The sequence below is a fragment of the Porites lutea genome, chromosome 1 (genome assembly GCF_958299795.1).
Source record: "Porites lutea chromosome 1, jaPorLute2.1, whole genome shotgun sequence".
In the NCBI taxonomy this organism is placed as follows: domain Eukaryota; kingdom Metazoa; phylum Cnidaria; class Anthozoa; order Scleractinia; family Poritidae; genus Porites; species Porites lutea.
In genome coordinates, this window is record NC_133201.1 from 52,601,312 (window position 1) to 52,626,149 (window position 24,838).

General features: G+C 40.7%; 1 protein-coding gene across 1 annotated transcript; it reads right to left on the reverse strand.

Moving 5' to 3' along the window:
* Positions 1 to 201: 201 nt before the first annotated feature.
* LOC140932092 (lactadherin-like) lies at positions 202 to 23,649 on the reverse strand. The gene is made up of 12 exons (XM_073381751.1): positions 23,572 to 23,649; positions 22,103 to 22,167; positions 20,188 to 20,368; positions 19,078 to 19,294; positions 17,267 to 17,368; positions 11,816 to 12,009; positions 10,458 to 10,617; positions 7,102 to 7,283; positions 5,738 to 5,872; positions 3,917 to 4,079; positions 2,416 to 2,497; positions 202 to 268 (listed from the first exon to the last, which is right to left on the reverse strand). The coding sequence occupies exons 2-12, from the start codon at positions 22,144 to 22,146 to the stop codon at positions 202 to 204; spliced, it is 1,527 nt and encodes a 508-aa protein (XP_073237852.1). The 5' UTR covers positions 22,147 to 22,167; positions 23,572 to 23,649.
* Positions 23,650 to 24,838: the final 1,189 nt, after the last annotated feature.

Here is a 24,838-nt window from a genome sequence, read left to right on the forward strand (position 1 = left end):
TTTGTTTCACGATAGTCACTACTAAGTTGAAGTTTATTTTAGCATTTTAGCATTAGAAACGGAAATTTACATAGTCTCTACGCGCACGCAAATAGCTTGGCTAATCGAGGCGGGTAATGGTGAGGCAAACGATAAAAGAGCGCCTTCATCATAAATTAATCAAAAAAAATTAATTCTTGTTCACTTTATCAAAAGCCAACACTAATTGACTTTAAACTTACAAATCCATTCCTTTCCGTCCCTGGTTGAAACACAGCTGCTTTCAGTTCTATGAAATAAAAATAACAATTAAAACTTCAGCGCCACGATAAGACTGGGAAGAGGAAGAAGTTATACTAGTAAAAAGAATCTACAAACGCCAATTATTGCATCTTGACCAGCCATTAGCTCTGTATAAACTATTAAATTAATTTTACAAGCCGCGTATTACTCTTACAAATATTGAAATTAAGGTGTTTGCTACAGTTTTTCGGAGACCATACCGATAAATTTCAGTCGCCTTGAAAGTGATCCAGTTATCCTTGTCCGATCGCTACGAAATTTTCACCACCGACTGACTTTGGATTAAAGTTTGACAAAGTGTCGTTTTAATGAAATCGATAGAAGTATGGCAACAATAAACCAAAAATCGGTAAAAGCCGAAGTTTGCGTGATTTAGACCTGCTACTGAAAAGCCGACACCAGGAACTTAAAATGTGTTTTATAGCAAATAACTTCGTAAGAAGTTAAAAATTCTGTATGTTTGAATTCAAATAAAACATAAATATATTTGAAACCTTATATTTTCAATAGCTTTGATAAATTTTTTAGTTCTAAATATCTCAAAAGTAATCTTTAGTAGCGTCAGAATGCTGCTTAATATCATAATTCGCTGCTTGAAAACTTTGGTGTATTTTCTTTCTCGCGTTTTGAGGATCTCGAGAAAGAAAGTATATACTAAAACAGTGAGATAATTGAACAGGAAAATGATGATTACAATGCCAATGATTACAATTTTGGCGCGCAATGACAAAACGACCGTCGCGTTTTCTTGCCGACAAATAAATTGAAGGCATTTGTTTAGCTCTTGCGGGTAAATTTCTTCAAATGGAGTTGTGAATTCTTTTTGTATTCAAAGCCATTCCGTAAAAAACTATTAAATTTAGTTTTAAGCTTATTTATGAACATGTCAGCTAAATAAAGTAACGCAAGACTTAATTTACATTTGTACCAAAAAACGTTTTCATCGGTTTCATCGATAAATTCAAGTCAAACAGACAAAGCTTTACCTGTTAAAACTTCCAAATCAGATTTCGTCACCTTCTTCGTGTATTTCGGGAAGGGCTTGTTTGATTATTTGTGAAATTTCTTTGTTTGTTACAGCAGCAAACCGGGAAGCCATTTTGCTCGTAACTTACGCCAAATTGGCGTAGCTCACTCGGGAAAACTGGAGGTGAATAAGTGAATAGCACTGGATATCCGAATGTTGAGTAGTTAATCAGAGCGCGCAAAAAACACTATCCACTGTTTTAGTATATACTAAATAGATTTAGCCAGGGTTAAAAGCGAAGTATCCGTTTTATACACTTGTAATAAAAGCAATAAACTTAAATAAAATAAACTCTAAACCACTAAAAAGAATCATCCGTTTGTGGGGGGGACTAGGTGATTGAGTAAAAAAACATCTCGCAAACAAACCTGAAATGAAAAAACTCCTCCATGAAGCTTGTGTTCTTTTAATGCTGCCACAGCATGAAATATAGCAGCTATCAATAAGTGTATAAAACGGAGGCGTAGCTTTTAACCGTGTTTAAATCTACACTATTATCCGGCAGTCACTTTTACTCAGCTACCTAAAACTCTAACTTGAATTTTACGCAAAATCATTTTTTCCCCCCGTGACCCGCGACCGTTAGTCAAACTCTGATAAATAGGGAGATAAGCGCGACTAACTTTTTTCAAAGACTAACATGTTTTTCAGACCTATTTTTCATTCTACTGTAGTGGATAAGAAAGAAATTGATGATAATGTGATGGTGAATTTTAATCCTGATGAATAAATGAAAAAGATGCTATTTCAGTGGGTGACTTAGGGGGCTCGGAGCCGCTGTGTCACAGACTGAAAAATTATTTTTCTCAAGAAAGAAGTTGTGCTCAAACCGTCAGCTTAGCACCAAATTTTGCGCCATCCCAGAGGTTGCGTTTGTATGGTTCTCCCTTTGTTTAGTTACCAATCAGAATTCTTCATTTACTTTCTCTTTTCTGCACTGAATTACCTCTTTGTGCATCATGTCAGCTAAAAACTTCATATCTCATAGCCTATCATAATGGAGAAATTATTTGGTGTATAATAATATGGATCTGAGTATTGAGCCAGATTTCAACGCTACCTTAGCTCACCTAAATGTACTGAATGACAAATCTAAACCTACTCACTCGTCAGCTGTATACATGCAAGGGTAAAAACGGCCAGTAACTTGATCTAACAGGAAAGAACGTCTGGCATATTCAGGAGCATCTGGAAAGAACAGGACGGAATGAGCCTTTGTATCAGTCGTGTCACGTAAAGTGGCTTTCACACGAGACAGCACTTGCCCTCCCCCTCGTGTCATTCATGAAGGTTATGTAATGTAGCTTTAAGCCTTTAAACCCTACATTTAAAGGTAAAATTCTTATTTTGTTGTCCTTGTTGATTTCCTATAGAGGTAGTGGGGAGAATTTGATGAAATATCAGATTCATCTTGTGGGAATATGTCCTAAATTCCCGTCGCCAATCCGTTTTATAAAGCATTAGCCTGAGTAGCAAGCGTTTCCTCGCAAATTAGTCGAGAAAGTTTCGACGAGAGCAAAAAAAAGAAAGGAATGACAGGGGAGGGGGAGGGGACAGAAGGAAACGCGTGCCCGCAAACCCTACGATTTTGAAACACTGCGTTTGCCAACGAAAACAGCTTCTGATTGGTGGGTTCTGGTAGTGTTGATTACTCAGCACTCGAAACATCAATCAAACCAGGTATGCCTTGTTTAAGTGCGTCACAGATCTGGTCTCATCTGATTTGTGGTCGCACATTACAAATGCTTTGGACTGCTATTTATTTTTAACGTGTTGGTGCGAAGGTTTATGAGATCAGAGTCTTCAAAGTATAATTGGAGATGAAGCAGTGGAGACTAGGGAAGGCCAATTTATTGGGAATGACGGCGTGCGGATCAGACTGGAAAAAAATGGACTGTTTGTTGGAGATAACATCAACGTAAATCAGAACGTTTCGAAAAGGTTTCAGACTAGATAGAGCCACACAATAAAAAACAATAAATTCCGCAGCAATCGCTTAAAGTTTCAACCTTCTTTATCGTAATCACCTGATTCGTGTTCTATTAGAGAACAATTCAAAGTAATTTCAAATCTGGTGATCCAGGGGTAATCTGTTCGTTATACTTCTATTTTGACGAACTGTCAATTTATAAATGAACCGAACGGTGAAACATCAAGGGGCGTTTTCCAGAATAGTGGGGTTTGTAGGCAAGCGTTTCCTCTTCTCCCCTCCCCCTCCCCCTTCCAACTTTTTTTTTGCTCCCTCTCTAACTTCCGCGCAATAACTCGATTGGAAACGCTTGCTACGCAGGCTAATAAAGCATTGATATCACAATGGGAAATTTGATCACTCCTAGGGCGTTAAGGATGTGGAAATACCAATATTCCTTTACCAGCACAAAAACTTAGTCTATCAACATAGTTGAAAATGGTCATCGCCGCAAAGTCACAAAGCTGACATATCGACTGTATTTGTTAGACTTTGGTCAGAGTAGTGCCAATTCGATTTGAAAAATACGGTTTTTCTACTATTTCCGTGATCGAATCTGCTTCCCCTAAGTTTTATGGTAACGCATTACTGGTGGTTGAAAGGTTTAAATAATCGAGCCCCAAACACTGTATACCTACCATTATAAGGAGGGAGTTCTTCAACGGAACAACCGTATAGTTCAGCTCTCATACTTCCGAAGGAGTTTGGAATAATTCGCACGTAACGCGCTACAAATGGAACAGAAAGCTTTGCAAACACAGGAAATTTTGCTTCGTATCTGTCTTGTGGTCCTCTTATATCCTAAAAAAAACAATCAAATATAATGAAAACACTATTATGTGCCTTTATTTAGATATCTTTCTTAACTCTTCTTCCAGATGGATATTTTTGAAGACATTGTTACCAATTCAAGTGTTATCTATGTACAGGTGCTTCAAATCCTTGGGGCCTGTTTACAGGTGTGGAACCCCTAGGATGGTGAGGTAAGCCGCTTATGTGGGGAAACCCGCCTGTCCATGGAATCTCTCATTTTTATTTGATCACGCTTCTATGATATGCGGGTGACCCGCAGAGGAGGATTTCCCGGTCTGCCAGACCTAGTAACCCTCTCAGCCTGGATAAAATTTTGCTAGGTTTCAAAGTGGGGTAACCGCGTCTAGCTTGAGTCGGATTCGTGTTGCATCAAATTAGCGCCAATTCAACTAACTGCTTTTGGCGGAGGCTTTGCATCATTAAAAGTCACAATAGAAGTCACAGCACTGAAAAGTTGCTGTAAGAGCAGCAAGTAAATAAATAAATAAGAAAAGCATTAACCACCAAAACAAGCGTTTGCCTGCCATTTGTTTTGTTTACGTGCTTAACGACCATTCAGTGAACTTGAGAAAGTGCACCCGAGATGCCGGGGTTGTAACATTAAATGTAAACGAGGGTCATTTTTTTATCCCACTTGAGCGGGTTACCCCACCTACCTGGGATCCCCCATCTCCATGTAAACAGGCCCTTGATTAAGTGTAAAAGACACTTTTGAAACCACAAAATGTATTGGCGTTGACCTCAAACGTTATAAAAATATCTACATCTACATCTACATTTACAATTATTTTTGTCGGTTGATGGAAGCTAAAGCAAATATTCCATGATTTAGTTCGCGAAAATTCCCGAAACATGGCCAAATGTTTCGTACAATTACTTCTTGAGGCGCCCAAACTTCCTGTGGACCATTTAGGCTTCAGAGAACTTGCAAAAATCAGAAAAAAACAGCGGAGCCCAAAACCTCCAGGCAGCCATTACAATTAATTAACTCATTTCCCAATCATCTACCCTCATTGGAATCAGGTCTACCACACTAAGCGATAATTGATACCATTTTCTCTGCGAAAAATTTCTACAAAACATAAACAATTTTCAATATTTTTCTTTCCCTTGGTTGTTTTAGGATAAAAACGGATGTAGATATTCCAGTCGAAATTACCCAAATTAGTAGCTTTTAGTGTCTTCTCACCGGCCGAGGACGGGATAACATAACTTCTACATGATTCTTAGAATCACAGCGAAAGCAGAATTGGTGTGCGTATTGTGTGGGTAATCCCATAATATACGGACCCATACCTAGTCCTCCTCCGTTGTAAATTGGGCAATAGAGAGTTTAAGCCGCGACGTTTTTGAGCGACGCGAGTCAACCGGAAGAGGACTTTTGCACTCTTGGGCCGCGACTGACTGAACATATATTTGGGCAAATCTGAATCATTCATGTAAGAGAAAAGACACTTAGTAACACAAATTTGGTAGCGTCAAAACAGAGAAAAAGGCTCAATTTCGGTTGACGTGCGTCGCTGACGATTCCAGGACCTCCTAACCCTCTTAGGGGGCAAAGCCTGAGCACAACTACCAGCTCGTGCTCAGGCCTCGCCAGCTAAGAGGGACAGGAGGTCCTGGGGTTGAGAATGATATCTACGTACTTCATTATCTCGGTAGCTGGTCCAATTCCGGGTGTTGTTGCTATACTCAAGCTTGAATTTTGAGACGTAAAAAGCAATGTTTGTTCCCCCTTTGGTAGCCACCCTTGTGACTTTTTTCAGAGAACCAAAATCAATCTGAGGATGGTAAACAACATTAGCAGTAGAGTAATAAAGCAGAACATCATGGTAAAAAAATCCTTTTTAACGTTATTAGTTTTCTCTTAAACCATGTCCATGCCAAAATAAAGAATAGCCATGTGGTGCCAGCCCGGAAGGGCTGACTCAAAGAAAGTTTTGGTAGACGTGTGCAGCCATAGCCTTCAAACCCTTTTTCTTAAGACAAAATTTCTTCATTTCGCCACCCTGTTTAATACAGGAGACCTTATTGCATGACCCTTTTTCGTTTCTTATAGCAAACAGAATTAAGTAAGCTTTCAAACTAACATCATGGATTAAGAAGTTTTGGAAATAATTGTCGGTGTTGCAAATGCAGACCTCTCATCGCCAACCTTCCAACTCTTTTAAAAGCCTCCAGTCCAAAAAGACACCCTGTTCAAGACGCCAAAGGCACTTTTAATTTTTTTATAAGAACGAAATTTTTCTGTAAGAACGTTCAGCCTGAAATTTTCCACTGTATTAAGAACAAGCTAAGAACATAACCGAGGCTCAGAGAAGAACAATTTTTTTGTCACTACTTTTACTTTCCAAAATCCCGAAAATCTGATTAGCATAATGCCCTACATGGAATCAGAGGTAATCCTCACATTTGTAATTTTCGGGGGATTGTTATTTTAATGATTAATTTGTTCTGTAACTTTTGATTTCGATCGACAATGGGAAAACCTCGACATGCTTCTTTAGAGCTTTGACCTCCAAAAGACTAGAACAAATCAAGTTAGTGAAAACTAAAGAATGGTGTGAGTTTTAGCTTTCGAAAGCTGGTTCGGACGTTTACATTAAAAAATCCTTAAAAAAGAAACGACGGTGCATTTTTTCAAACAACTTTTTTTTTGTTTGTTTGTTGTTGTTTTTTTTTATCAAGAAAGCTAATTCAGCAAGCTTTAATTTGATATAGGGTTTTGGGTATCTGCAGTTTAACACTTGCTACATTATTTGCGCATGAGACAACCCCGAAAGTATCCGGTAACCTCAAGAGCCTGAAAACCATGCCCTGTTCAGTGGTGCATAGTCGCTTAACCCAAGTAAGGGGTGCCCACCGGGTTTGAACTAGCAAAACTGATCGTGCAGACTGCGATCTTAGATTCCAAACCAGAGGAAGAGAGAGATCTAGGGACGTTATATACTATGACCTTTGCTGACACCTATGCGTCATTTTTTGGGCGTTATAAAAATTCTTATTTCACCTGTACATAGTCTACTGATTGAGTTTTAGGTTGCCATCCAAACGGGTAATCTATGACGTCCGCGTTAAGGCGAATGAAAATCGGCTTGACATTAAACGCAGGATCATCCGAGGGAAAACTCTGTGTCAAAGCTTCGTCCTTTATTTCACCGGAGTCGAGGCCCAGAGCAGAAAAGCAGTTGGCTGTGAAAATGACAATAACAACAATCATGTAATTTAGCCAAGCCTATTCTCACTGCGTAAACAATTGGTCCGTGACGCGGGAACTAAGTAACTCACTTAAATTCCGTCGTGTTGGGCCTGCGCGCTAGTGGCATGATGCATTACGGCCCTTGCTTAGAATTGCTTGGTTTCCCCCCCTCTTGGCCAGCTCAATGGAGTTCAGTGGAAGTGACTTTGAAGTTTTGCTGTGGTTTCAACTGCCACGAACCCCTTTTGGAGAACTTATGTGTAACCCCGCGTTTGCCTTTTCTGCCTGCCAAAAATTCACCGGTCATTCCAAAGGTAATTTCTTCGTTATGGCTCGCTCTACGTCCGCAGCTCTTAGTGAGGTCGGGAAGCGAGGTTGGGTTCGTGTTCACGTTTCATTGTTAGAATAATCATCAACTTTCATTTTGTGTCTTCTACCCACCTTAGTTTCGCCCGTTTCCACCGTTTGCTCACTTTCTGTTTTGTTTTTATCGAGTAGGTTTCTAGCTAGTATTGACAGTTTCGGAAATTTAGCGTTTACCCTACGGCTCACCTTGCTTAGCGTTTGTTTGCTATTTCTGCCATTAGCTTGCTGTTATTTTTGTTTGGTCACGTCCTTTTTTTTAACTGATCATCGCCTTAATGAGCAGTTGGAACTGAATCATTAGTGCCATTGTTGCTAACGCGCCTATTTGCGTGCTCTGTCATGGGCGTTGTTCATTTGCATATTTCTTTCTCGCGTTATTATTTTCAAGGAGGTTGAGCTTATACAACTTGGAGCAGAGATGGCTGCCGCGTGGGCAAGTCTGTTTTTTTAAACCTGCGACTTCTTTGCGAGGAGTTTGCAGAGTAGCCAGCGGCCTGCTCAATTATGATTGCGTGACCCGGAGAGCCGATAGCCTGTGAAGCAAGCGTTTTCCGCGTGTGTTTATGTTGACTTATGTTGAAGTGGCGGGGAGAGCCAGAAGCAATTGCGCTATGTTGAATTGTGATTGAATTGCCCGGAGAGCGGGCAATCTGGAAACTATAGAATTAAGTTTTGTTGTGGTTAATTATGATAACGTGGCCCGGAGAACCAGCGGCCTGAAGAGCCGATGGCCTGCGTACGTGTAGAATGCGTTTCCCTCGGGAGTTCGTAGAGGAGAGAACTGAAGAAACAATTGCGTTATGTTGACTTATGATTAAGTGGCCCCGGAGAGCCAGTGGTCTGGAGGGCTGTCGAATCAAGTTTTAGTATGTTTATTTACGATTACTTGGCCCGGAGAGCGAAACAATTGTCGGATTATGGTAAAGGAGCCTGGACAGCCAACGGCCTGAAGAGCCGTAGAGACAATTACAATGTTTTAAGTTTCAATGAAATGGCCCGGCAATATAGCGGCCTGGACCTTTGTGCAGACAGTTGGTGTTAATCTGTGCCCTGATTATATTCGGATGGCACGCGCGCTGGGGAGCCGTTGAGACAATTGTTGCTCGTTTAACGTAAGAAAGTCCCCTTTGTCTTTGCAGTTCTGTTGCCATGGTTCATTCACCTTAAAGTATGTGTTTGTGTTTTAGGTTGGTTCTTGTCCCTTCTCTCAATTGACCTCGGGGGAACCTCCTCAGCGTCTCATTTCCGGATCTGATTCGGAGCCTGAGGTCTGCCAGGGGTTTTGGTTCCCTATAGATTTTCCGGGTATTAGCCGTTTTTTGTCGTGTTTAATGGACTTTCTTCCAACTTGTTACTACGAATTGGTTTGCTAAAGCGTATCTTTTGTGAGATGTTACTGCACAGGTTCCCATCCCTCTGTTGGCCCCTTGTCTCCTCAGAGCAAGAGGTTAACGTGCTTAGATTAGCGCCATACGATAGATATTTTAACGGTTCGTACGGTCTTTAGAACTTTAAACTGAGGGGGCCACGTTTTGGTGCCATAAAACAATTTTACAGATGTATTTAACAATACCTGTGAGATAGGCGACTTCAGAGCGCAAATTTATCTGTCCTCAGACGACTGACGAACTACCTACGAAGCACCATGAAGCAGAACTGCCTACTGATGCATTGTCAAAAATCGATTACGGACACTCTAGACACTGTGAAGATTGCAAAGAGGCTTGCTTCTACCAACGGACAACGCAAAGGGCACTTTGGAAGATCAGATTAGAAGATGAGCACCCCATATTTCAGAACGCTCCGCTGCCTCTGCATTTTGCTTACTGATGTTTTCATCGAATTTTGAGAATTTACTGATACTAAACATCCATTCCCCTTAAGAAGTGATGATTGGTCGAACCGTTATTTTTCTTATCGTTGTGCTAAAAAAAAAAAAGAAAAAGCCTACAGTTCCATGAAAACCAAAAGAACTTAACCAACCACCATGGTAGCGAAAACGTCACAAAGTATGTATTCGCGTTGTTTCAAAGTTAATCGCTACCATGCGTTGCATCTCATCCAACTTGCCAAATGTAAGCAAAGTTTCGAAGTTGAACTTTTAAGACCGGTATCCAAGTCCAGAAGAAGAAAACGAAAATTAGTGTCATCCTCCAAAAAACGAGAAATAATGGAATTTCACTTTGTAGACGCGTTTTTGCTGCAGTCAGCGATTATTAAATGGGTGAACTGACAAGTTATAAAAATATGTGATCAGTGACGTCGATGGGTCCTGCACCTGAGCCCGCGTACCGATCAGTAGATGTCTGTTCTGACAGCTGTCAATAGGTCATTTCCGAGTTCCAAAACCTGAACTCTCAGTTTCAAAATGAGTGCAAATTAAACCTTTCATGTGAAAATGAGTTTTATTTGCATGAGATTAAAAAATCCTTTTTCATATTAAAGGCTTTGCACTTGAAACGTAGCTTTAAAACAGGGGCTTTGGGCGACTCGAAAATGACCGAGACCCTGATATGGACGGCTTTTATTACACTATAAAGAAACGACAGCGTCTTCCTATTTCAACACGGTTGTTTTTCTTGGTAAAGTGCCTTTTTATAAAGACAATTCCCTTAGCTTGCTACCTCTCTCCGACTCTAAGGTAGGCTCACCAAGAAAGCTTATGGGCTGTATGGAACAATAACGTTGTAGAAGAACAAAATACCTGTTCCTGTGAGATTAGTTATGCCCAGCGACGTTAAAAGATGGAGTGGTTAGTTTAAGTTGTTAATGTGCTATCGAGTAAACTGTATGTTTCTTACTTGGTGAGCCTGTTATATCACAGCCATACAGTTCCATTCGCAAGCAGATCTGCTCTTCCCACTTCACCGGACGCAGTCGAATACTATTAGCCTCGATTGGATGCTGAAGAGACTGGATGATCATTTCTTTGTCATCGGAATCCTGCGGGCCTTTGAATACCTTTCACAAAGAAAAAACAAAATTATGTGGCTCAAACTATTAGAGTAAAGTGTGGATAGATATGGATGGATGAATGGACGGATGGATGGATAAATGGATAGACGGATGGACGGACGGATGGATGGATGGAAGGATGAATCAACTTAATTTAATTACGACAACCTAATTTAACTTAAGAACTGGTTTCCAAAAGGGATGAGCCTCATACAAACATCATAATTTACTACGGTTTAAGGTACTAAGCACACTGAATGTAACAATTACTTAAGCCTAAAACTTAAGTAAGAACACATTAAATTACAAGTCGAAATACCGAGCTACTCTGCGTAGGGAGCTAATTACTAGATAGTAGGCATGCGCAAACTGAGCCCGCGATATAATTTCGCAACATTTTTTAATGTTGATGTAGTTAAATCGAGCACAATAGCCAGGCCTGCCTGTACGTCGTCCTACCAGGCACTTGCTCCCGTTTTACGAACCCAAAATCAATGAAAACTAGTCCAAGCCAGATGTGTTTTAGTATTGTAACATTGACTCCGAAAAGCCCCATGGGGACGAGCGAATAAAATGTGTATGTATGAATCTATGTTAAACCTGTTGTTTTTTGTTTTGTTTGTTTGTTTTTTTGGCTTTCTCGTTCCCATCGCGTCATTGGATCTTAAAGTCACTAATGTTTCCTGGGAAAAAGAGTAAGTGATGTCATTTGACGTTATGACGCAGGCGACACGTGGACGCGCATGCTCTATAGAAAAGCAAATGGTCACTTGTAGTGGTTTCTCTTCTTTCGTAGAGTATTTGTCCGGACTGGAGAAACCGCTGCTAGCATGGTGCAGGTGCACGGCTATAAAGGTTCAATGCAATATCTCAGCAGCAAGCAGCACAAACCAAACTATTAGATTTATGCAATGTCTTTCTAGAGTACTCCAAAATTGAGCAAAGAAAGGCTCTGCTAACATGGTGGCACTTCGTCAAGAAGACAAGCTTGAATGCAAGTGACGTAAACTAGCACACAGCTTGGCCAATACGTAACGCATGCGCAAAGCCTTATCACTCAGGTAGTAGCATCCATGGAGAGCTGTTTCGCCATTGTTAGGGATCATCAACATGGCATAACCGTCGTACCTCTGGCACTTATTCGACTTATTACCCAATCCTATCAAGATGAAATCGTGCGTTCCACTTAGGCTATGTTACCCACCTTGACGTGACCGTTTTCTATGTAATCCGTCCAGGCGATGTCATCATCGCTGTATTGTAAGCTGTATTTAGTCACCCAATGGTTCTTCGAATTACGTCGGAGGACTCCCACGCGAGTCACGCGAGTTTTAAGAAAGAAATCTATCTGAATATATTGATCGCTGTCTTCGTCTATAGCGCACCAGCCGTCTTCAGCTAAATAGGGGAAAACAAACCATAAAATAGAATGTCAAGAAAACACTTATCAAGATCACCAGTCGTAGATTACAGTAAGAATATCAAGCTTAAAAACTCAAACTTTTAGAAACTACGGTATTAATTGAATTTCGTTCGGAAATGGCCAGTGAATAATTATTTTCATGTTTAGTGACTTTGAAGGTGAGTTTTTCGCCAAGGCCTGTAAGCCCTGTTGAGCTAGCCCCGCAAAAAGCGACTAGGCTCCCCAAGACAGCGCTTACAATTATTCCAGGGCCAGTTAGGCTTACGGCAATACCAGATCAAAGGCCGAGAGAGCGGCAGAGAGAGAGAGCCCAAACCGACGGCAATATAATGCGTAGCGTCTTGAGCCTTTTTATATCTTTTTGCCTCTCTACTGTATTAGTTTTCAATTTCTTGGGTTTCTAACGTTCTCTCTCAATTTCACAAATTCGGGTCAGCCGAAAGTTGTCAGGTGACAACTCTGGATTACATTTTTCAAGCGGTGCACTTAGCATCACGTTTGATGAAGATATTGTATATGTTATATCAATTAATTTTCAACTCAAATTTCAAACGGAAACCGTTGAAATCAAACAAGTCTCCATTTTCATCTTTGACAGAAATAGTCAAACTATACAAATGTTCATTCCCAAAATCAACATCACGCAATACATGTTGCGGGGGTGCAATGTAGTAAAGTTTTTCGTAAGCGTTTCCACGGATCGAAAAGTTATCCAAAAGATCTGAAATCAGTTTCCCGTTTAAAAGATTTTCTTTTTTTTGTCATTTTATCGCAATGAACGAATTAACTTGTTGGAGAATTCAAACGTTTTGTGAATCATCTCATTACAACTTTTTGGTCAATTCCAAGGAATTTTTGCAAATTTGGGTCGAGCCCCACATCAACTTTTTTAACATTTTAAACCACCAGGTCTCCAACGGATTGATTCTTCACATCACTTATTCTTGTGTCCAAATTCTTTTCTTGTTAAGTTGTTTTTCTAAGAAATCGAGAGTGCAATGCCCTGCTGGTAATTTTCCAGATTTTATCTCTTTGCCTTCCCCAGTTTCAATCAATGCAATTGTCCGCGGGTTTTTCAAATTATACCAATAATTGTAAAGAGAGCAGAAAAGAAGCCTCGTATAGGTTAGTTTCTCGATTGGGTGTTCAAGATGAACGGTGTGATCTTTTAAAGGCGCAACGATCAAGACCATAACCATTTTGTGTATATAATATATAAATGAATTTTGTAAAGTGGCTGTCAACACCACAAGCTAAAATAATGGCCGCTGCAACAAAGGAAAAGGTTCTTGCAGAGTTTAAAGAACGCTTCCCAAACGCTGACATGACTCAGTTCACAACAGAAGTGGAATCTGATGAAAAACTAACGCAACAGGATAAGTCGCAATTCATGGTCCGCGGACCGGAATGGCTGCAAAATCCGGACGAGGTTAATGAAAAGAACTGGAGCCCAGACTTACGAGTTGCCCTGGGTTTTGCAAATATCCCCCATCAGCTCATGCTGAGAAAAAATGAGAATTAAAACACAAGTGCCAGCAGTTGATTTCGGAGATAGCGTTGCAAGTGTTGGCGGGCTGTTCAACCGGGAGTAACAAATATGTCACGCCAACAGAGAATTTCACCGCAAAATTCAGAGAGATTTTCACAAACACCCAAATCAAGCACAAACCAGGAAAAGAGTCAAGGGCGTGGCTGGAAGAACCAAACATGAATATTGGCCGCAGCAGTTAAATTTTGCGGTATGGTACGCAACCACAGGCTACTGTGGTCTTGCCCGAGAAATTTTCTTGGAAAGTGGAAAGCAGTTGAGCTCACAGCTAAGAGCCTTTTTCCACTCTTAAACATTACCAAAATCATTTCCAGGTCCAATTAGACCGCACACCGACTTAGAGGAAAATTGAAAATTGGACAAATCATAGGCTAGAAAAAAATCCAAGATGGCCGCCAACCAAGTTTAACATAGCCATATAAGGTCAAAATGATCTTATTATTACTGAAACGACCCAGAGGTTATTTCCACGTTTATTTCACGGTAAGAACAATTCTTTACGAGATGGGCGGCGTACAAAGCTTGAGTTCTTTGCAAGGGGACCTGGCATTTAACCAAACAAACAACAAATACGACATTCCATCGTACAGGAGAAACCTTCGAGACAGCGTTTTGCTGACGAGCGCTGATCCGGGAAGGACAAAGGAAACATTGGATTCATTAGAAACGAATGGGTAGTTCGGCTTCCTGCTCTGCTCTCTGCTCTGAACAACGAAGTCACTCGCCTCACAGGCAAAATCCCGCTTAGGCCATCAAAAAAAAGCCGTTCACTCCCAACTTTAAACCTCTATTCAAGCCCCGTTAGAGTTCTCGACATCCAAATTGTTATAGAGCGCAACCAGTCCTCAAAAGTTTGCATCCTTTTTCCTGCCAGATTTGCTGACAAGCCCAGTCCTTTTCTAAGGAGAGATTCATCTCATTTTTCAGCTTGCAGAACCACTCTTCGTACTGCAGCAGCCCAGGGTAGTCCAACTTTTCGGCTGTGTCAAACCACTTGTAGGGGAACCACGATTTTGAGAGCTTGGCGCCGTACATTTTCACCCATTCATCATAACTGGTCCTCTAGCTGATGTAGTTGATGATGTCCAGAAACTTGAACGACGGCGTTGACAAGTACATGGCCTTGTTCTGTTTGTTGGCCACTTTAACATCGCTGTCTTGCGCGACTTGGGTCACAAAATGATTTTTTATCAGCTTCAAATCATAACGCCCGGTTTTGAAACCCAAATCTGGGATTAGAAAACACCATTAGTAAATACGCTTTTGTTGCTGCTCCGGCAGAAATTCGAAATCCTACGGAATGTATCGCCGTATGCCCTCTCGGATAGCCGCGTCCCGACGCTCAAGCGCCTCCTAGAATCTCCAGCTCCGCTCTTTGGGATCTTTGCTACTGGTGTACTTTGGCGCTCGATCCAAAGTGTCTGCCAACAAAACGGACACCGGCACTTCGTCGCCTGCTTGCGTTTGCTCGTGTCCAGCACCGACTCAAAATCAAACACGATGATATGCGGAAAAGTTTCCGTTTTCTTTTTTGGATACGGTTGTCTTCTTTTGAAATCATGCTCCCAACACTCGATGAGCTCGAAACCCTCGTCGAGGATCGCCTGCCTTCTTTCCAACGTTCGCGCAAACTGCATCTCTCTTGTCAGCCCTCTCTTGCCTTGCTCTGTTTTTTCGAAAGCGACCACTTCTTTTCGCCGTCCTGGAAAACACCTTGGACAGCAATGTCAAAGGCAGGCATGAAACTGAAACAAAGTGTTTGTTTCCGTACAAAAACCATCCACTGGATGTCCTGCACGTCTTCTTTCCGTACCGTGACCACACATTTGATAGTAGATATGCAAACCACTCCACTGGGCGTCGTGTTCCATCCAATTGACTGCCCTTCCCGCATACGCTTCCTGGCCATAAAACGCTTTATCATACGCATTTTCGGGCGGCTGGATTCGCTCTCATCTGCACACCACTTCGGTCTCTCCTCTCGTACAAACCTCTGCATGCCGCCGCAGATTGCATGCTTGGGTAAATCTTGCTTGACATTCGGCAAACGCATAATTTCTCGTCACTTTATCGAGATTCGTGATCAAGAAAGCGTGCTCTTCGTAGATTCCAATGTTCATCTGGGGCACCCCAATTTTTCAAAGCGCGAGGCAGATATTTCAACGCAAACCTTATTTCGGTGTCAACCTCATATCCGACAATCCTCCGCTGGAAATGATTTTCGATCAAAGGAAAATGCCCTTTGTAGATCTGTCGAACTCGACGCTTGTCGAAAAAGCTTGTGGCAGACTCGCGAGTTCTTTTTGTGTTACAAACGGGGTGCGCTCCTTGATGAACCTCAATGCATCTGAAAATACAAAGCTCGTCGGCGTACGCATCAACAAGCGCCAACAAATCTTTTTTGTTTCGAAGCCAATCTGGCAAGCGCAAGAGATTTCTCAATCGCAACTTATTTCATCATTGCAAACGATACTGCAAGCGCAAAGTATTTGACCAGAGCACTCGCTCGATCAAGCCGTTGCAAACAAAGTCATCACTGCAAAGGATGTCACCATCGCAAAAGAGGTCACCGTCGCAAAAGATGTGATTCTCACCCTCAAACTCGAGATCCGTGGCCGTTTGAGGAAATGGTTCTGCATCCCCGTCCTCAAGAAGCCACTCCATATAACCGTCCATCGTGAAATCTCCCCGCAGATCGATGAGGTCGTCCTATGTGGCCATCGCCATTATTCGAAGATTTTTTCAGTCTCTAATTGGCTGCTCGAGATCCATGGACTGGGTGGTCCATGGGCCGCAGACACTTCAAATGGCTGTTTTCAGCCGCAGCCAATGCAAAATTCTGTTCGCTCTGGCCGCCTGCTCGCAGCCCTTCATCCGGGCTGTGCTACGCTAGTGCCTTCGATTTTCTTCCGCCAGGTTGTGTTGTTTTGAGCGGCGGTCGACCCAGAGGAAATCATCATCGGCGAAGCATTGGCGAATTCATTCTCGAGAAGAGATTCCGCGACCGCGCCAGCGCCGTCGCTCGCTCGCTGGCCACGAGCTCACAAAGAAATGTTCACACTTTAATTCCCTCTATACCGCTGAAACTGTTTTCCGTGCAGGTTTCATTCCCCTTTTATTGTATATTGAACGAAGAGATTCCATTCACAAAGTCCTCCGCTGCCACTGAATTTGACGTCCGGCGTTTTATTCCACGGGCACGCCAACAGTAGCTTAACTTCAAAATCTTTTCAGTGTTATTGCAAAGAGTTCCCTTCTATTGAGTAGATTATTTAATATTATTCTTTGAAATCGAGGTAAATATTTCTAAGGCCACTATTCACCGAGATTGAAAAGAATAATTGTTAAATATTCCGGGGGTAGTAGTAGTAAACCTTTATTTAACTAGGGTAATCCCTTCAGAATACTTAAAAGTATATCTGCTATCAATAGGAGCCCTAAATTAAGACTAATAAAAAATTTCAAAATAAATAATAAGAAACTAAGTAACTATAAGTTAATAATAGTACAGTATAACAATTAAAACTAATTCATATTTACTAAATAATTATTATACACAACTGAGCCATTATAATAAAACTTTTCTTGGAGGTCTCAATGCTTACTGCAGGTAAAATTTCAAAACTTAATTCAGAATTTAAAATGCCCTGTGCTAGCGCTCAAAATAAACTCCTTCATCTTACTTTCACGAGCTTTTGAAGGTCGACTGTCAGGATAGCTTGAAGAAGCCGTGATTTGATAGTCTTTGATCTTGCCACTCTTTATTCCCAAAGGCTCCGAACAGCCTGATATTGAAAAATAAGAAAACGCGTAAGAGCTTTGTTTGGTGACACTGGTCTCTAAGGTTATGGTTTCTGTCGCCCATTTGTGGTGAATTTTGGTGTGTATTAATGATAATAAAGTACCATAAACATTGCTAAAGGAATATCAAAAGTGCCTTTGGCTGTACTACGTTTGGTATCAGGTAGGGTATATCCTATAATGGCCTATACTAGGAGGCTTTGCCCGAACAAGGTACCATGCATTTTTAAGGTTTAGGTATATAAAAGGGTTGGGAAATCTCTCATTTTCATGTGTAAAAAGGCCCAAAAGAGCTAACAGATGCATTTTATGGCTGTGCAAAAGTCGAGAAAATTCGTTCTACCTTTTTTTATTTGGTCATACTTTAACGACAGTACATCAACAGCGGTGAAAAGGGATATAAATTAAAGTTCTAAACGAGGTAAGTGAAAGGGGTACCATTTGCCAATAAGCTCCAATAGAAGTTATAGGGAAGGGTTCCTTTTCTGTTAACGTATATACAAGGGTAAGGGGTCGGACCTCGGGACGGAACCTCCCCGTATAAAACTTTGTTTAGTATCCCCACCCCACCCCACCCCCCTTGCGAGGGTTGGTGGCGGGTGGCACACACGCAAGGGTTGCCGACAGGATTTTTCAGCATACGGGAAATGCAGTATTTCACAATTTAAAAGAAACACTGCGAGTAAGGGAAACTTGATTTGGCGAGTTCATGACTTGAAAATAGGGAAATGTTGTTTTAAACCCGGGGAATACCACCTGTAAGGGCCTATATGGGAAGGCTCTGCCCGAAAGGAATACATTTTTCAGGCTTTGGGTATTTGAAAGGGTAGAAATTCTTTGAGTTGAGTTAAATGAAAGTGAGTTTATGTATCTTAAAGGGCTTTTCACTAAAATATTTTGAACCGACGCATCTTATGGTTGAATGATTTTAATTTGTTAAATGCCGTATAAAATGACGAGACGACTTAAATGGAGGGCCTACAAACAGGGGTACCTTTTTCCTAGTGTCCTGCATGAGGTCCTTAGTTCTGAAAAGAATTCCATGTAGAAAATAGGCCATTTTGCAGTTTGTGTATTGAATATCCTGGCCTTGAGTGAAAGCAAGGCTGGAAATTCCTTTTTTTGATAGCATCCTATTAGTTAGTTTTTCAAATGTAAATCATATTCTTCTGTACATATGAGTGGCACTTTCCTATCAAAAAGCTAGGTGGCTCAGTATACGACTGCAAATTGACCCATTGTACATTCCAAATTATACCAAAAATATCAGCAAGTCCACAGCAACAAACCAATGAGTGGTGCCGGATCTCCCAGTTGTAGACCTGGTCAATAGAATTAAACTTGTAGAAAAATATGAGGAAACGGCAAACTGATCCTTACGGCAAGGTGAACACATTATCTTTCCTAGGAATAAATAGACGTGACGAAGCTCACTGATATACGATTCCACCTAGTCTCTCATACCAATAACAATCCATTGTTTTTATTGTCACATTTTCAAATTCTTATTTGTAACGAACTTTTAGTCTTATTTTCATTTTTCTTTTAGCACCTGAAGAAGGTTTGTTTTCAAACAGAAATATTGAGCAATTTGCTTAAATGTATATTTTTTGTTTTATTCTTTTGTTTACTTCTTCATCGCCTTGCTGTAAGGATCAGTTTGCCGTTTCGTATTTTTTTACACAGCAATAACCTGGAAGTTCAATATCAAAAGCAACTTTATCCAGCGGGTGACTGTAGTATTGTCCTTTGCTTACTACCACCCCGGCGTCATCCTCCCTGTACTCGTCATAGTAAAGTAGCTGAACAGGCGTGACGATGCTGTAGTTAGCAGGCTTCAAACTTGTTTCTGGATCAAACTCCACTTTGAAGGAGAAAGAGAACTCAGCGCCCCAGTCCAATTTGTCAAGCTTAAAACACAAGGACAACTTTCCACTATGTAACAAAGAAAGCTGAAGTTTATGACCTATGTGGCTAGATTTCACAAATGTGATAGTATTGGGTATTATTGTGGTCACTAATGGCAAGCGTTTAAAGCACCTTTCCTACTCAAGAAACAGTACTCATGGCAAGTTGTATTGCCCGAGGAAATTTACCCCTTGGTGGATATAACACCTATCATCTTAATTACAATTAATTTTTGTCCCATTTTGTGTTATGTAAATGACTGAAGCCCTTAACATGTATTCCACAAACATTTACGAGTACGACCAACCACTCATAATATTTTTGACTCATCCCTTAATACAACTGCCACCCTTATTACACTTGTGACCCATCCCACCCATAGTACATAATCACGTGACCTTTGTGACCCATTCCTTTTTTCAGTGTTGTGACCCTTATTACATTTGGCACCGATTTCGTATTACATTTGCCACCCTTTTCACATTTAGTACCAGTTATTATGAATTTCTATATTAAAAACTGCGAAATGAAGATATAAATGCAAAGATCATCGCAGTTAAAGATTCAACTTATGCAGCTGCAGATGCTTGAAAAGATTCAGGCTTCAAACCCTGACCTGTGCGATACCGCTGCAGCCAGAATTCAGCTGGAATGAGACTCGTGAACGGAATTAATAAAACATCGAATGGAATTAAGATGATGTGAACTGCGAAAATAAGTTCCTATCACGATTAGATTGTGATGGTCATATAATCATTTAGAGTTGTATTCCCGCAGTTCACATCATCTTTATTCTATGTTTCATAACTGTTATGGATTAAGGTAAAGCTAGACAAAATTAACAAGCTTTTGCGACGGAGGGGTTCAAGCTAGCGACATATGAATTAGCGCTTACCTTGAAAGTGACACTGTCATCTCTTTGCACAATCTTAGGGGGTATGGGTCCGGTGAAGGACACCAGATTAAGAAACTTCGTAAACGATGCTAACATCCAGGTCACGTGAACACCTTTTGCGCCTGCCGCCGAAAACGGGTGTTCCGAGTGTTTAAGGGTGGTAGTATACCCATAATGCTCTCTGTGGTGGTAAAAATGCGGTCATATTAATTTACTAATGGTCCACTAGCCTGCGTAGCTGGCGGGATTCTTGTGTCCGTGCTGCTTTCGTGGCGACGGAGCCGCCACACGAAGCGAGCGACGAAGCCGCTAGGGAAAACCCCGCCTGCCACATTTCTTATGAATTTTGAATGACGCCCACTTTTGTCAGCTTGGTTGGAACCATTTGATTACCCAATCAGGAAAAGTGGTGTAATACGAAACTGAACTGCAGACGAGCCAGCCTGAGCGTGAAAATCATTGCAAGTTGTCTTAGGATCCACGTAGGGTATTCTGTAGATTTGCTACAGGTCGACCTCACGAGTTTCTCAGTGAGCGAAGCGAGCTTTTTAGGCCGCGAAGCGGCCAAGCGCCATATTAAATCGAAGGAAGGACTTTTTTGAAAGTGTAGGTATTCTGCAGTTACTCCAAATTTGAGAAACTTAAACCTTTATTAAACGGTCATTTAGCCGCAATGAAAAGCTTTATGTTTCAAAAGAGGTCATAGAATTTCCTACACTGCTTCAGAGGTCAAATTCTGTCAGAGACAAAAACCACAGAAAATCAGTGCTGGAATGCACAGGAAAAACATCTGCCTCATGACCTCTCAATCGGCAAAGATAACATTTGCTCAGTCAAAACGAAGAATCTTTCACAGCATATTCCACCCGTTTTTCTTAGATGTCAATTTTAAATGAAAAAGCGCTCTTTTGATGTTGAGCTCGGATGGATCAGCGAGTTTGCATGCGTGAAAAAAGGCAATATTGTCCGATGCGCTTTTTTCATATAACCAATTTCCTGTCGTAAAACGACATTAGTTTCAGCCCATTCTGAATAAAGGATAGCAGAAGACGTGTCTTAAATTTTGAGATATTTTTCCCTCAAAAAATGTCTTTCGAAGATTTCTTTCAAGCGCAAATCTTGTGGAGTGGAGCCTGTTAACTTGCTCAATGTTATTTTATTTCCACGTGAACGCACTAACTTTCCCTTGGGAGATAGAGGAGATATCAGTTATCATTTGGTTTTTTATCCTTCTCAGCCAATTAGAAACATCGTGCGCCTGGTTGCCGACTATTCAAAATACCCAAGAATTGTGGCAGGCAGGATTTCAAATTAAAAGTGACTTGTACCCACTATTCTCGCGGTTTTGCCGCCAAAACAATACAGCGCTCCCACGCTAATCCCGCCAGCTACGCAGGCTAATTGGGCCGAGTTGTTCAAAGCCGGGTTAAGATAACCCAGGGTTAGTGCGATATTTGAATTCAGATATGAAAGCTTAGAAAGCATTTCAGTTTTAATGCTTTTTGTCTACAAGTTGATGATTGGAAGCTCTAAAAATAGGACAGAAAATTATCCGAGAAAATGCTTTTGAACACAAGAAAGAGAAACCTGGGTTAAATTTAACCCCGGGTTAAGGGCTAATCGGCCTTCGAACAACTGGGCCCAGATAAGAAGGAAAAAACTAACCGCAATGAACACGCTATATTTCTCCAAGAAGAACACTTTTAACGGAAAAAAGTCTAAAACTTCAACTGTTTCAAATCTTGAAACAAATACATTCTAAGAAATGACTGTACACTCAAACATGTGAAAAGATTTTAAAAGATGAAAATTTAGGCCAGTATCCAGTTATATCTTTACCTGTCGCTTGGTTAGCAACCCACATTCATTTGCAATGTATATCAAAATAAAGTGGTATTGAGCTTTGAATCCTTACCCATGCCTCAGGTAATCTGATACATTGACGAAGTTAATTGTCATAGAGAGAATAGGGATCCCTGTCTGTGGAATAAAAACAGCGCATATGACAGTTTTGTAATACCGCGTGGCTCGAAATTTTATTCTTGCTGATTGTCGATTTTTTTTGTTCTGCGGGAACTAATTGTTGCGATTTTCAGAAAGTACCAAGTACCTATAGCATTGATAATATTTTCGTTTTTGTCAAGTATGTGCAATAGAAATGCATATTTTCAAACAAAACTAGAGTATGCGTACCCTAAGTATGATCAAATCAGTAATTTATTGTATACCGTTTTGTTTGTGAATGAAAGAGGCAAGTTGTAATAAACAGACACGATTATTTAGTACTATATTCTTGTAATTCTAGCGAATTTAACTTAGAGAATATTTACTCTGAAGTAAATTTTTGCGAGAACTTATTTTTGCAGGTCGTTAGAAAAATCGCAAAAATTAGAACCCTCGCATGGTATTTATCGTATTTAGATATTGGCAGGGAGAAGTATAAAAACTTTGCACAATGAAAAGACTCAAAGGTCGAAAGCATGAAATTGTACGGTAGACGCGTTTACTTAAAAAAATAAATATCATTATCGTACATGACATTTTCGATCATTACCAACATCATCATCAACTTCGTTCCCAGGGTTCTCTACAGTACACGCCCCTTCGGAGACGGGTAGGAGAGAACCCTGGGAACGAACGAGCTTGCATCATCATTAACGTTATTATAAATTGTAAAAGAAAGAATGAGGAGACAGAGAGAGAATCTTAGGATGTTGGCCGAGATATGTGAATTTCACTGAAGTTATGTTTAGAGGTTGTAATTAAACGGAAGTCAAATTCCTGGGACGCCCGCTCACGCAAAATAAAATATAGCATCAAGTAAAAGAGCGACTGCCTCAAAGTAAACAATGCAGAATATTGTTATGACGACACACCAAGAAAGCATAATGTTCCATTATTCTGTGTTATTAACAATGAATAAAAGTTTGTGGAACCTCTCCAGAAACAAACTTTCAATTAATTTTAAACATTAAAATTGGTCCAAATATAACTTTGGTAAAGCAGGCCAATGTCGTATATCTATATCTCCAGTTTAAAATATGATTCATTTCAAATTGAACAATTTTTCTTTGCAGTCGAGGTAAATAAGTAGGCCACTAATCGCCGGTAAATATAACTTCGAGGTCCGAGATAGCTAACCATGCAATCAGATTGCTTGAATCACCAAGATCCCTGAGTGTGTATGTGTTGTGTTCAATTTTCTTCTTGGTTCAGATTTTACTTCCCATTGTTTCAAACTCATTATCATGCATAAACATACCAAAGAAAAAAAGGGAAACAAGATTTAAACCAGTGTTAAAATTTGACCACAACATATATACTAAATTTCAATATCAGATTACAGTTACCATCATAGTTATTGTAATCGTCACCGCTTATTACCTCATTTTTCACCTGATCAGAGCCGGCTGCGCGTTTCTCTCTAGTAGAGAGCTCATTTGATGCAGCTTCGGATCTGTAAACTGTTTTCACAAACAGAGAAAATTACCTCATTATCTAACTCATTCAAAATTCTGACAGGAATAAAATAGTCGAATGCGAAGTAGTTTGTATCAAAGGCACTGTCAGGAGCCATAATCGGGATAGGAGACCGCAAGCGACACAACCGGGTGCCACCCTCAACAAACTCGCGCGGGAACCCGAGAATTTGCGCGGTTTTCGTGTGAAAATGCAATCGTTTTGGTAATTTCTTTGAGTGGTCGCTAAACTTTCCAAGTGCTTCAAATCTCGTTAGGCAATTCATGCACGTTTATTGCAAAAAAAAAAAACCAGGAAGCTGTAATGGTCCAGCAGAAAGAATAAAGGGAAACAAGAAAACGGGAAAAATATGATAAAAAACAAATTAAACAAAACGAAGAAAAATTATACAGCAAGTAAAAAAAAGCAGCTAAGCCGAGAGTCAAACCTGGACCATCCGTCCGGAAGGTCGGCTAGTAGACCACTGTGCCACACTGCCACGCCAAGCTAGTATTGGGTGGGAAAATTCAATGACATTGAAGTATTGTTTCCCTGAAATGCTGCCTGTAGACGCTGTTTGGAGCTGATAAAGCTGTATTTATCATGAATCCAAAGATACATAGAGAGACATTAGCCACTAATTATTTGTTGTTGTTCTCCTTTTCCCCGCCAGTATAGTTTTTGTTCCGTCCGAACGGGATATTCTTTGCACGACATCTCCAACATCTCTTCGTCACTTTTGTCAAAACAACTCTGACCATGGTGATTAACACAAGCGGAAGTTGCAGAACCACATTCACAGTCCTCAAATTTAGCGTTATTGTCAAAGATGTTCTCCTCAAGGTCTTCCATGAAACTCACATGAGGCAATGATGACAGAAATGGAATTTATTTACCTCCTGCCGAGGTATTTTCAGACGCTGTTGTATTTGTTTATCCTTTGCGTGGAGCCCTTGCAAACAGTCCTCGCGCGTGTCACACGAGATGGCACAATTTGTGCTAAAAATAGTACATTTGGCTATTTCGATAGAACCAACTCCATAACTGGAAAAGGTATCTAATTACGGTCTCCTCCCCCAAATATGGCTCCTAGCACAATGCAAAGATGTGGATTTTGAGTCGTGTAAAAAACGACATTTTCGCAAAGGAAAACACCAAGCTCTCAAGGACTAAGCTCTACAACGGCTGCTTA